Raw genomic sequence first — 15,185 nt, forward strand, 5'->3', positions numbered from 1 at the left:
GGACAGGCTGAACACAAACACAAACAGCTGCTCCGGTGTCTTAGATTGCCGGGGCCCGCTGAACTGCAATGACAGGTATCGATCCAGCCGGTTATTTACCAGCCGTGCTGTTCGTCTCGGAGGGGGCAGGGACCGATTATTTATGAGCCTTTATGTGACAAGAACTTCTGATCTACTGAGGTTTAGCACTGGCTGAAAGAACTGGCCGAAAAGAATTAGGCTGTTCCTGAATTGGGTCTTTTCCATCGCGTCTTTCTTAGTGATTCACCATAACGTACAGTTTCTTAATTGCCTCCCTGTAAGTGACATTTGCATAAGAGATTGAATGTCAGGAAACAAAAATAGATGCAGGCATTTCTCTGGAATTCTCATTAAACTCTTCTGTTTTCCCCAAATACACAAGTGGAAGGCTGCTATTTGTAGTGTGTGTGTTTGCAGCGTTGCTGTTGGTTTGTTCTTTAATCTGTTTATTCAGCATCTCTGTACGCTGCTGTAAAACCCTTTAGATTTATTAAAAATATGATGCTGATAAACAGGAAATCAATCAATTACTGAAGACCAGATTGGCTGAGTGTTTTAGTTGTAATCAAGTTGTTACGTTGCTCAGCTGCTGTACCATACTGTACAATGGGACCATACGATGAACCAATTGCCCACCAGTCATGATGTTGTTAATTAAAGACACATAAAGACCTACAGTATTTTCCAGCTTCCAAACTCAGATCAGTGGAAAAGCCAGAAAGCTTTGTGAGGTACAAACAAATCAAATACCCAGTGAGCACAACATTACATCATACAAGCGGTCAAACATTCACTGAAGATTTACATTATTCATTATTTGTCAAAAATCTGTGAAAATTGTACGGTCAGTTCTGTAGTTCACAGAATGAGAGTATAATTTGTGCTAATGAATCTTATTTTTTCAATCAATTTACATTCATTCATTATTGTAGGTTATTGAGGACCAACATTTAAAATTTTCTGAAATAAACTGTAGTAGTAGCATCTCAGTAACAACATATACATGTAACATATGTTACATATTATAATATGTCTAACATATTACATTATTCTGTTAAAGTCATTTGTTTTTGTAGAGGACTTACACACATGACTTAAACATGTGCATCCAACAAGCTGCTGCTATCATTGAAGGACCCAATTCCTTTTTGTTGTTCCTTGTACCTATATTTGCAATTGGATTTGTTACAGCTCGCGTCTGGAGGCAGCTACTGAGAGGACGCTTTCTGATGCGCTGGCATTCAGGTGAAACATAAGAAGATCCACATTCAATCACTGACCTCAGGGATCAGCTCTAGTAGTGACCTTTAGTCTGCGAAGCATTCAGCAACTACTGTAGACGCTGAGTGGACCACCACCAAGCAGCGTGTCCTCCAACATGGTGATTGTAGACACAGCAGAAATTATAGACGCCGGCCTGTATGTGCAACGCGAGAGGAATCCGACAGATCCCTGTCACAGAGTGAGAACTATGTCAATAGCATTATATCAGACAAGAATGTCTGCTACATCATTACAAAGTTCAAATCAGTCAATAGGGATCAGCCAATAAGTGTAATATTCCAAAGTGATGGGAGTTGGGGAGGGGGAGCTGCCTCGGGGGTGTCTCCGAGTTACAAATTGCCTTTAAAAAACGAAAATGTTACAAACTCTGATACAGCTCTGACACGAAACTCCTCCCAACTCACCATAGATATTTTGAAAGCTCACAAAGGTCACAGGCTGGTTTCACACATCATCCCACCCAGAGACAGCAACAGCTTTAAATGAAAGACATATCTGGAATCTTTGTGTGTATGGAAAAAAACTGGGCCTTCATGGAGGGTCAAGCGAGGTGTGTTTACAAGACGGGCAAACTTTTGCAACTAACAGAATGAAATATAAGCAGCAAAGGGCTTGGTTCAGTCTGTGTGCATCCCCGCACTCTGATCATCCTGCTTCTCTGCGATCGTACAGTGTGAGCGGCGTTCAGGGTTCAAATGAAGAGCGTTTTTTTTTTATTTATTTTAAGGCAAAATTATATCTCACATTAATTACATTACTGAAAATGCAATCTATGAATGTAAGCAGCCCACATGAGGAAAAGTGAAATTTTACCAATAAATACAGAACCTTTTTTGATGCCACCACTGTGTAAAAAGATTTTATGACAAAGCACATAGCTCATGTTATTTGCGCTTATACTTATAATCTTGAATTCTTAAATAGTAGAAGAAACAGAAACTGTTGAAAGGGTAGAGTAGATTACCGGTATAATTGATGCATTCATACTTAGATGTCAGTGGGTGTGCTTTTTTTTTAAAATCATGACTCATCTTGTTTTTAATTGTGCTGCAAAGACAACTTCACTGTCTGAGAAACACACAGAATATGTTCTAATTATATTTTCTGGCTCATTACGTGCACCTCTCACCGACAAACACAATACTTATGTAAAAAATGCACACACACACACACACACACACACACACACACACACACACACACACACACACACACACACACACACACACACACACACACACACACACACACACACACACACACACACACACACACACACACACACACACACACAGCTTATTTCCGCTCTATCCCTTTTTCAAACTATACATTAATTACTACAGAGAAACTCAGCACAGAAACAGAAGTTGTCATTTTGTCCTTTAAACACGGTGAAATTTGAATAGCACGTAAACAAATAGTGAAATGTACTAAGAATTAGGACGGAGAGCAAAAATAGAAAGTAGCAGAGAACTGAGAGACTGCAGAGAATTCTAAAGAATGCACAGCTACAGGGAAAACAGGGAGACAAATACTAACACATGCAAAGAAGCAATCAGTGTAATATTTTGATAGAGTCATGTGGTCGGGAAAATAAATAATGAATTTAGATTTGGTCTGCGAATGTGCAACAGCATTTGTTTTCATATGTCTCAGTAAACCTTACTGAGAAGAATTTATCACAATGCCATGTAGCTTAGAAAAACAATTTGTGTCATAAAACAAAGTGTCATTTATTTACTGTAAGTTGCTGCTTTGAACAGAGAAAAGATCACAGAGCTGCAGGTAAGACGTCTTCATCTTGTTCAAGCCCAGGGCTCATACTTTGTAGTTACATGTGGTAATCCTGCACTGAGAGAGGAATCCTCTGTGGTAATCTTTAGCAGAGCTCATGACCCTGTACTCCGTCAGTTGGCTTTTTAAAGAGCTGTGCATGACATGGTTCTAGAGTTGGGGCAAATAGGGTCTATCCCTTAAAGAAACATCACACCTGAATCACATCACACCTGAATGGCTCTTATTGTAAAAGCAGTACACGCACTTCTCCAGTGCATGAAGGAAACTCTAATATTACACAGACAACAGTTGCCTACGAGAATATTATCAGTGGTTCAGTTACTGTATATACCCAAACATACAGTGTTTTGTTCCTGTGGAGTCCCCCAGGGTTCTTTCTCAGGCCCAATTTAATTCCTGATGTATCCCTATTCCCCTTGTGTCATATACTGTACGAATGCAGTAATGTCGCCCTTCACTGAAATTACCTTATGTAACGATATGCTTCAATTTAGCCTGATAAGTCACATTTTGATTTGCTGATAAGAAAAGCTCATGTCCTTCACAACTCAGTCATTCAAGTGCAGTACTCTGTAATTACCCTTCTGTGTCCCAGTACCTTCATTATTAAAGGTTTCTATTTTAGTCTGTGCACCTAATGTAACAAAGTCCACTAAACGTCCTGTAATCTAGGCTTGATTCCTGAGTCCCAGCATGCCGCAGTGCTGAACTGTTATCTTTTTAGGTCATGTTTACACCGTAAGTCTGTTCTTTGTCAACCATCTTAGTCTCAGCTTTGCAAATGTAAGGTTAAAAGTTAGTGTCAGGTCAAAAATAGAAAAACTAGTTTGGATCCTGATGGCACACAACGCAAATGTCATGGTGTAGGTCAGAAGGCAAAGTGGTCGAGACTGGAAGACAGAGCAACGTCAGATGTTTAACTGTCTGATGTTGAATGTCTGACAGTTGGAACCAACATTGACCTTCGAGGGGCCTTTAACTGGTTGCAGGGAAAGAGCGGTTCAAAATAATCCCCCTCTGTCAAACGTCACTCAAGCTCAGCAGTAACACGAGTCATCATGCAGCTTAGTGTTCCTCCAATTTCGGAAAAGGCGGAGAGACTCGTGGAAATTGGTATGTTAACCGGCAGCCATGAAATCTGTTAATTTTTTGCACTACAATAGAGATCAAACACTGGTGGATTTGGGTAATTAAGCGTCCTTGAAGTTTGTTGATGTGGGGAGACCGTTCTTACACCTGAGTAAGGGCACTCTGGGGGGATTGGGTTCTGTGTGGCAGAGGGCTCAGGGAGCAAAGCAGACGAGCTAATCAGAACAAGTCTAGATCACAGAATATCATCCAAGGAGTTCAACTTGGACTTCTAATGACACTGACCTTCTATGAATACACCCAATTATATGAAATGATCTCTTTAATAAAGTCCTCAATCACAGTCACAGGCCCCCTAATGAGAAAGTCGTGGGTATTACATAAATTTGCAAAAAATTCTAAGTGGCTGTAGATAATATTTGATAATTATGACAAATATATAAATGGATCCTTTAATTAACTATGTTTTGGTTTATTTACACAACAGATTAAAAGAGCCACAGCTCCCTGTTTTTAAGCAGACTTAGCAGTATTTTTTATAAGGTTATGAACATGTCACAGAATTTTGGTCAAAGAGAGTGATTATAATAAAGGAGAGTTGGCAGATATTTTCTTTCACTCTAATCTTTCTTTTATATTGTGTCTGGTGTGTTTTGACATCAAAAATCTGATCTACTGGTTAAACATCTTCACACACGAGCACAATCTAGTTGAATTTGTTCATATGTTTCCCAAAACGAAGCACAGGGGAGGGAGGCACACACACTGCTATCAGCGCGCCACAGTGCACTATATCCTTGGGAAAGAAAGACAAATATATATATAGGCTACACACACATCTGTAAAATTAGTGATTTGCTTTCATCTAAAATCAAAGGGAAGCTTACAAATGTATTTAAACACCACCTTTTGTTTTTTAACAATGCATTATACTGGGACCAAAGCAAGCTTTTCAAGCAAAATGTAGACGGTTGTTTGAAACAAATATAATTAGACTTATTTTTAAGACATGTGCTGCAACGCTGAAGCTAATTTGTATTTAGCAAAGTGTAGTCCTTGATGAGCTATTCCCAGAGGCTGGGAGGCCCACTTTGTATGGCGAACTAGCAAGAAATCCTTGAATTAAAAGAAAACTCAAGGGCCTTGCACTTTCCAGAGATAGTCAGCGGAGATTAGTTTAGATGTCTCTGTGGCATAAACTACTGTGCTGTACAGTATGGGACAGCTATTTTGTAGATGTTCCCTGTCATGTATGGTTCTAAAAAAAGGGACTAGTGCTGGATTCCCGCGTCTTGCAATGCTTTTGAAGCCTATGGATATAATAACAGCGCATGATTATTCTTTTGGTAGCATGCATTTTTTTTCAATTTGTGGAATTAATGCTTGTGATGTTAATGATGAAGAAAAAAAATTGTTTAAAAAAAAACTGTTAAACAATGATACCAACAGCAGATTGCTTGATTCAAAGTCTTTGGTTTACAAATTCTGACACTCCTGATAGAAGAAAAAGAAGAAGAAAAGCTGGGAGCTAATACCACTTCAAGTTCCTTCTATCTCAGTACAGCTTTGGAAAGTACACTGAATGGAAATAATACTCATTATAACATAAAACCTACCTGGGTCTCAGCCATCACTTCAGATTTCTGACGTTGGTAATGTTATGTACCCCATGTCTGAAAAGGGCGACTGCCTGCTAATGTAGCCCATAATAGCATCCAGGATGAGCTTATGCACCATTGGGAGATGGATGTAATATTTATGAACTGCTTATACTGTAAAATATGGTGTAAACCTCACCTGTAGATAAAAAATTTTAGCTCCTTGCTGATGGAGTCAGTCATACAATCACAGTAGATAATGAGCTAATAAGTTATCCCAATGTGCCTATGGCAGTTATTAATTACTACTCCTAAGTTATGAACTTACTGGATATGTACATGGCACAGTGGGTACTACAGTATATACCACCTACAGCAATACTCACACAATAAATCACACGTAAACAACCAGAGAAAAGGCAGCATGCAGCTCATCAATTCCATCTGATGCTGCACAAATTAATGCACAGTACATACAGTACAGTAAATGTTTGTATATGAGCAAACACCTCACTGATGCGCACACGTGCTGTACTGTAGGTTCCCACTAGAGCAGCCCACGACTAAAAATACACTGAGGATTCAAAACAACTGAGGTGGAATGACCAGAGCTTGAGAATACCAGGCTGTGTTTTTCAGGCCACTTCACACTGTGACCTGCTGAGCCCGACAAACAGGAGTTAGAGCCTCGGCAGACCACAGCCTCATGTTAAATATAAGGGACCCAAGGACATTTGTTTAAAAGCTTTGGGTCATTGTATGTATGATAAAACTGAGAATGACTTTAACGATAATGATAAGGAATCATGCAAATATTTAGGTATCTCATTGACTGTTCTTTGAGGAGTTATTCCAGAGAAATTGACTTAAAGGGAGCTAAGGACGGACCTACAACACACTGAAGGGATTAATTATTCCCATCTGAACTGTGAATTTTATGAGAACTATTGTACAAGCCACTGTTTGTGTGTAGGTAAATGGTAAAAAGCAGACACACTGGATTGTCAGTTTAGTTTGTCCACTGCATGTTTGAACCCTCCATTCCAAAAATAAAATTAAATAACATGTTTCACAAAAGTGAATTTTACCTTTGGTGGAACGGATGGTCCAGAAGTGTAGGAGGCCAAGCTTGGTGGTACATCTGTGATGTAGGTCTTCTTGGGGCCTGCAGGCTGGTATGTTTGGGTGGGTCCAGGGTCTGGTTTCCTTGAGCTTAAGCTACCTGCTTGGGGTGCTCCCTGATAGTGCTGTGGTTGATACGCACCCTGACCCATTGGGGAAAAGCCAGGCTGCGGCGGTCCATAGGCAAAGTCGGGACCTTTTGGCTGCGCAGGCATGTACTGCACCTGTGTAGGGTTGCGAATGGGCTGCTGGCCAAAATGGTGACCTCCTGGGGCCGGATGCTGGGGACCTGGCTGGGCCGGCCTCACCTGGACGTTGAAGGTGGGCTGGCTTGGAGTTGAGGCTGTGGCGTAGGATGCTGGCACAGGCTGAGGAGCCATTTGGCCCTGAGGCTTGGCCACTGGGCTGACAGAGGCAGGGGAGGCTGAAGCAACTCCCACGGGGGTCTGGGCTTTGGGCGTGGACTTCTTCGTGGCAGTTAGAGGCGGCTGGTTTGGGATGACCATCCGCTTGTAGCCAGTAACTGGAGCATTGGGAGTGGAGGCTGCGGAAGATCCAGAGTTCTGAAAAAACAGCAAAGTTTGGTATTGGTTATAAAACATGTATGTAAAAACGTTGACAGTCTATTGTTCCTCAATGATAGAAATAAGGTGTGTCAACAGCTTACTGACAGTAAGGTTTACACTTAAATGATAATCCACCCTGCCTCCCCAGCGTCGATTACAAGCCTACCTCGACAGCAGAGGCTCTGCACCGCCCGCGACAACCCGTAATCTATGGCTAATAAAGCAAGAGGGGAAGGGATAAATTGTTTGAGAGAGGACACCGTGACAGCAGATTGGCAATGGCACTCAACACTTGTGCTGACTCCAGCTGCTTGGACAGGAAAGATGGTAAATCACAGAGATTTGTGACGCTAAAGCAGCAACACAACCCACCGCCGAGATTCTCACCATCTGAACAACTGTGGCATTTTGATTTAGAGTGGAAAAGCTATGTTTGACGCTCTGGCTAAACTATAACATAATATAGCAGCCAAGAATCACAGCGTCTCACTAGGATGTCACAGACTTCTGCCCCGACTCGCTCATGTAAGTAATAATTGTTTTCACTACCACTACATATTGGTGTCAGACATTGAGCCAGTCTAAAAAGGGTCTATCATTAACCTTGGACGGCCTTATTAGGTTACTGCCTGAAGCCAAAAATCGGAGTCAATTACTAAATTTGCAGCACTAAGGGAACGAAAAATGAACACTTGTAGTCAGAACCTTTGCAACTCGTTTTGATGAGACGTCTTCAAAATTAGGACAGAGCAACGATTCCCATCGATTTGTCTTAAACGCTGATCAAAGCTGTGGTTTTTTGGCTGCACCACACTGACTTTTAGTTCACTGCTCAGACTAATTTAAAAAGGTCCTTATGTTGTAGTTCTATGTATAAAAAAGTTCATATGCCGAGATATAATGAATTTCAAATTTTGGTAAGAGAGGTGCTCACATCAACTTTGTCTAAATCCGATCTAATCTAAGGCAGAGGGAAGCCCCTAAGGAGCCATTAAAGGCTCCAGAAAATATTTCCTGCTCTCACTCTGATTTCTGTCTCAGTGATTAGTGCTGTTTGCGTCTGTCTGCGTGCGTATGGAAAAGTCTCCAATATGCCCTTTAGGAAGTGAAATTACTTAATTTAAACGTTTCACGGCTTTTAAATACTCCAGATTATTAATTTATCTTTAAGGCCTCAGAACCTACAGTAACATTTAGTTAGCAGAGGACTGGAAATGCAAATTGGTCCCCTCGAAATAATTACACTGTCATGGTACATTTTCCACAAATTACATTAAGAGAATGGCTCCACTCCTTTCTGAGGGCGATGAAACTAATCAAATGCATGCAATCTGAGCCCAAAAGCCTGTGTAGCAGAAGAGACTTAATGAACTAAAATGTCTTTTTAGTTGCTGTATATGTTTGACCTGTCCGTGTTAATGAGGGTGTTCTGCGATAATACTGTCAACATTGAGCAGAGATTAACAGTAGTGTTTCAACAGTATATATTGATTTGGTCCAAATCACAACCTCTCTGCAACTGCAGCTTTTCTTGATGAACGTACTGTAGCGACATAGCAGACGTGAGGCCCCCGCCTCCAGCTCAACCACCTCCCTGCAACTGGATGCGTGGTAATAGACGGAAGGACATAATCAGAATATATTTCCACCTTTTGCAACAAACAGAAAATCGCATTTGTCATGCAGAGAACCCACAGGCAGCATAGGAGCCTTAAGCTGAGGAGACGCGTTCCAGCTGGATTGTTTTATTGACACATATTTTTTTATGCTGCAATGTGAGGCTGACCTGAGCATCACATTTGTCACATGTAATGAGCTCATACCTGTTAACAGATTAAAGGTCAAACACGCCCTTCACCCATGAGTATATAATCAAGCACAGACAGACGTATACACAGTTAAATGTGGATCACCTAGCCAACGCTTCACTTCAGGATTATTTGCAACGCCTTCCTCACGAAGCGCAGTTTGAAATCTAGAAATCCCAACCCAGCCGGCACGGACCGTGCTAGCGTTCCAAACGCACCAGCACAACACAAACAGCTTTTAAAAAAGTTTCAGAACCCCCATCGGAAAAGTTAACCCTCACCCTATGCTGTAATTCAGACTGACTTTGCAAACAACTTAAGTGTGAAATTTCACAGAGACTCTCAAGAAAGCCTTTTGACACATTCAAAAAGATTAGGAGAGACTATACAAGCCTTGGGGGGCTGAGTAAAACTGTTAACTTTGCATTTCAAACCACGGGTGTGGGGGATTTTTTTAAGCAAGCTTGGGGAAAACCCCTAAAGAGGGAGAAGTTCTGCATCTTTTCAGACTCATCTAAGACCTTGGATATTTTCTCTCAACTTTCTTCCTGCTCCTTATTCATAAAAAAAGCTGATACTCTTGACTCTTGGCTCCAATGTCCATTTGCATCTGTCGGTTTCAGCACTTCCACTATGACCATGGAAGGATCCCCCAGTCTACACACTAATCATCCCTCCGCTTTCACTCATCTCAACAATAGTCACATTTAACAATCTGCAGCCTTGGTGCAGTCATGCAGCTGAGGGTATCAATTCTCCTCCTAAAATAGTTCGAGATAAGGCACATTAAACATTGTCTCTGTGGAACACGCAGAGACCTCTAGCTGTTTTGAACAATCTTTCCGTTGGCAGATAAAATGTGTTATACACATGTTGGGAACCTTTCGCTCTGCATAGCTTATATCTGCGTGTCTAATTTGAGCCTTGTGCGCCTTCAAGTTCTAGCAGCATGACAAACCTCGCCTGAAAGTGGAGGTTTCAGCAGTGTTTTATTTTAAACATGGAAAATGTTTAATGGCCACATCTTAGCAAGTTTTTCCTGAAATTATAAAATAGGCCGTAAAATAGGTTATCATTATTATTTGAACGGTTTATTTTTATTATATTTATTTATTTTCTAAAAAAATCTTTGAATTATATCGCAAGAAAAGATAATGTTAAGTATTTCTAAACATTGTTTAAAGATGTAAATGAAAGTCTAACAATCAGATCAATGACGCTAAAGGTTGCTACTGTGTGTCACCTGGGGTTACGAAAAGCCCACCCAACTTAATCTTTCTATTCATTTTTTGTTTCCAAAGTATAAAAAAAGTGTGTACTACCTCAGTTTAAATATTGTGTTAATATATTGCAATAAATAATCATGCATTCACATCCACATGTAAAATAGCTGCAGTGGAGCTGCAGATACATTATCACTGGTCGAGTGGCAGTTTAGACCGTGAGTCTTGATTTAAATTAGTATTGAACTAAAATAATACAATATTCAAAGCTTTTAAAGGGTTAAAATAAATGATAATCCCTTTCAGGCTTTGCAAAACAAGTCATCTTGTTCCTGCAGAAAAGCAGGAAGGGGTCAAATGTGCAGTAAAGATCCACCAACAGGACGGCCCGAAGACGATGTAGCTGAGAAGTATATGCTTCAAAATTCAGTTATGTAATCCCCCCCCCCCAAAAAAACAGGGTTTGAAACAAAGTACTGTATGTAATTTTTCTTGTATGATGTAACATCATACAAAGTAGGGCATATTACTCACTGATGCAACAAAAAAAAATTCTGGGCTTAGCGAATGAGAGAAGAAGTCCCTGAGAGTCACCGATCATGGCACTTCTGCAGGCTATCTTTACAAAAGAGGGAAATGTGTATTTTGTAGCGCTCACAGCAGAAACTAATTGTTTCATTCACCTCCTGCAGCATCGCAGGACAGATCCCTGATTCATCCCCGTGATGAGATGTTGGCGCACTCGATACCCTTTCTGCTCCAGGAGGTGTAATATTGCACAGTTGTAATGTCCACTGCTTACACCGCGTCAAAGTCTTTAATTCCCATAACGCTAACGTTAACTGTGTGTGTGTGTGTGTGTGCGCGTGAGTGTGTTGTAAGCTTGCACATGTTAGAAGGAAAAAGGATAATATACAATGACAGCAGTTGATGGTAAGCCTTTTAGCATTGTTGCTAGGACTTGATGATGTAAAGAGGCAGGTTACATCGACTGTCACTGCTTCCTGGCACAAACTAAATTTGCCATTGGTTCACCCTGTTAATAAAAGACAAAGGAGTGATACTGTGCAGTTTATCTGACTAACGAACATTGACGGAACACAGCGAGTGCCCAAAGGCATGCTTCTCTCTCCACAGTTGGCTGCCCCTGTCAAAACTCGGAAACCTGCTGCCAGATTGACCTTAAGGTCAATGGGTGCCACCGGCACAGTGACAACATCTCTGCTCCGTGCAGCAACGCGGCAATCAAAGAGAAGCAGCATATAAAACAAACACAGAGGGAAAAGTTAAACACCAGCGAGCGCTATAATTACAGAGCTGGAGTGTCAACTCGTTGCAGTCTGGTCAGCCCTTGGAGATGGGTTTGCACAAACACACAATCACACGCTTGTGGTGTGAGTGCCCAGAAGAGTAAAATATACGTGGTAAAAAAAAACAAAACAGCTGCCTGAGGCCTTGACCTTTTACAAGGAATAAAAGAGGCTGGCTAACATACCAGTGTCATCTGTGACAGCAGCAAAAGCCCAAAAACAAGTGAGGCCAACGCGCCTCAGCTGAAACGAACAACATGACATTTTATTCCACAACCTGGCTTCAGAGTCTATGTGCAAACACTGTGTTCATTGGAAATTTACAGTAAAACACAAGCCATTTTCGACTCCAATGGCTCACATCAGAGGCTGAAAACCGATAAGCTCATCTAGTCAAAACACACTTTCACCTTTAATATGTACAGTACACCCAATACAGTAAAATTCATCCCAATACAGCAAATCCCCCATTAATTCTGCTTGAATTGGACTGTATAGACTTTCAGGTGAGTTAATTGATTAAGTTGTTAATATTTTATATGTATGTCTGTATGTGCAAGTCTCAGAAAATACATCTGTCAGGTTTGTCCTGTCTGAGAAGGCCACAAGTGCCAACAGCTACACAGTGACTATTGGCATTGGTCGCTGTTTACAATACGACCAGGAAAAAGAAGTCTAACCTGACATATTCAAGATATATAAAGTGTGTTTGCTACTCAAGACAAGTGAAATCACTTATATGATCAAATAAACCTTGTGTTTGCTGCACATTTTAAAATCTGCTTCAGCCTCCCTTTCATTATAATAGTAGACTCATATAAAGTTCATCGTGTTGTATCGGTTATTCAAGGTACCCAACATATGTGAGGCCTTCCCTCGAGGTGCTTCCTTGAGTTTGAATGTCATATGGGGAGCAGAAGAAAGGTCGCCAATCCTATAATACTCTCAGGGAATTGAGCCGCCACTGGGGCGGTCCAGAAAATGCCTCCTCTGCAACCATTCAACAGACGCCATGATCAGTGGGAGGCTCGGGAGCGAGCAGCGAGGGCCTATCATTCTGCCATGTTGTGACAGCGAGTGCCATCCGCAATGCTCTGCCTGTTGAGCGATGGGAGTGTCACGGTATGGCTTGACTGGCACAGTGTGAAGCGAGGCTTCCTCCGGGCGCCCATGTGGAAGGATCCATCTCAGCACCCAGCTCCAGCGAAACTGTCACAAGACTTCAATAATGCCCATCTGTTTTGTATGGACATGACAACTTATTACACAGACAGTCAGTCTATCCGGCACCCAGGAAAAACACGAACGCACAAATGTGCGCAGCGCTGCTGCCGACAGGACAGACGCTAACCAAGACAACACCAGAGTTGGTAGAGTAGCATCTGTGGGAATTAAAGATATTTAGGGTGTTTCCACCACAGCAATTTCCCCGGATTACTAAGAATGTTTTGAGGAACTTGTGAACTAAGCATTGGTTTTGACTGGGGTAACCAATGACCAAATGGAGCTCGTGCAGGAGAAAAAAGTCCCTGGTCCTGGATCTGCAGATTATTACTGATGGTAAAACAATAAGTGGGTTTGAATGCTCCTAGCCAACCAGATACATAGAAGGAAGAAGGAAGTACAAGCCGGAGGAAACAAACAGGAAATTTCCAACAACTTTATGTTAGATTCTGATAAACATCTGAACCCATCACCGGTATCATTATCTGGCTTTTCTCTTGGCTGTGGCAGGTGTCTGCAGCCTTGTCCTCCATGTCTTGTAAAAAAGGCGTTTATAAACCTAGTTAGAAACTGGTCAGGAGAATATGATCTGGTTTCAGTAATCCTTTAGCCTGATTATGGAAACCACTCGTCCCTTTTACATGCAGTAGTGAAATCAGCTTAGTGACGAAAGCTGACTGTAACCTAGATATTCACTGTAGGTGCGTCTAAACGCACGGCGTGGAAAAGCAGCAGTAATTATTATATGTGCACTTTAAGGACTGTCATACTGATGAGATACATTTCTGTACATGTGGAAATTTATTGAAATCAATCATCAAGTGCTGAACTTGTTTATTTTAGGTACATTCAACTGAACTGAATTTGTTCTGACTGGATGGAAAATGTTTTTTTTCTTTCCGTGAAAAATAGGCAAGTTTAGTTTTAAAACAGTGTAAACCACAGTGAAGTGGACTGAATGTTAGCGATCTGGAGCAACTTCCTGTCTCGTCTTTGCAGAGTTAATCGAATTTGTAAAAAACTAATCTTTACGATTGTGATGGTTTACTATTCAACTTACGATCAGTGAAGTTGTTCTCTCATGTAAGTTAACTCTCTCACAATTAATTATTCTTCCCAAAATCTGTTTAAACATATTTTAATGCAGCAGAGGAACTTAGATTTTTAAACTGAACAAACTCAAGATCATTTTCATTTTCATTTTAACACTTAGCCAGAGGATGAAACAAGGTCTCACCCGGACTAGCAATGAAGAACATTGCCTCCTGGTCTTTTCTGGCCTTGTATGCTCACACATGTGTGGATCCAGACTTTAAAAATGTGTGCATGAACTCAAAGTCCGTGTCACGGGGTCATAACCTCGTTCCTTAAAGGCACCCGGTGCCCATAGCTCCTTCCAAGCAGTCTTACTAGACAGAGCTAACAACTGTACACTTCAGTTTCCAGCATGGACACAAACATAGCGATGCTTCAGTAAACTACACTGTCTGAGTGTTAATTGAGGTTGAATCATGACTGTAAGTGAGTCACACATCTTAAGTCCCAGAAGTTCTGGCATTGCCAGAAGGCAGTCTAGAGTGAATTTGCTCTCTCTCTCTTTGAATCCAGCTGGAAAGATGCTACCTTAGTTAAAGCATGCTCAAATAAACACACACAAACACACTAGAGAAGGCTAGGGTGGTAGGAAGTGTACGTAGGTCATTTAGGGAAGTGAAGCTTTCAATATTTTATTTATTATGCTGCACATTATCATGATGGAGCGTGTGGATGAAACAGACAGGAAGAGCTTTTTAATTTCAACTTGCATCTTATCACAACAGATTGAATTAGATCAGAACGAGGTTTAATGGGGAAAGTACATTAGACTTTAATATGGACAAAAATGTTTCTGGTTAATGGGGAAACTGCTGTGGTCCCTCTGTTGGTGGGTAACTAGCAGAATATCTGTGCTTTTGTTATCCCCAAATTCACATCTGGGTTGGTAATCAGTCGGTGACCTTGTTCCATTCGAGTATCGGGAGTTGTTTTGCGTTTCTCTACAACCACAGGAATACAAATAGATGCTGGACAATATGATTTTTAGGTGTGATTCAAGTTAGAAAGCTGTGATTCATAAAAGAGCTGTGACTTTAAACTATATTGT

General features: G+C 41.1%; 1 protein-coding gene across 9 annotated transcripts in view; it reads right to left on the bottom strand.

Moving 5' to 3' along the window:
* lpp (LIM domain containing preferred translocation partner in lipoma) overlaps nucleotides 1–15,185 on the bottom strand; it is a 99,960-nt gene that overhangs the window by 34,872 nt on the left and 49,903 nt on the right. For all 9 annotated transcript variants that reach the window (XM_029146692.3, XM_029146689.3, XM_055508049.1 and 6 more), the window contains one exon: nucleotides 6,878–7,474. In XM_029146692.3, coding sequence (XP_029002525.1) covers nucleotides 6,878–7,474 — 597 coding nt within the window. The remainder of the gene's footprint in view (nucleotides 1–6,877; nucleotides 7,475–15,185) is intronic.

Source organism: Betta splendens, chromosome 4 (genome assembly GCF_900634795.4).
Source record: "Betta splendens chromosome 4, fBetSpl5.4, whole genome shotgun sequence".
NCBI classification, from domain to species: Eukaryota; Metazoa; Chordata; class Actinopteri; order Anabantiformes; family Osphronemidae; genus Betta; species Betta splendens.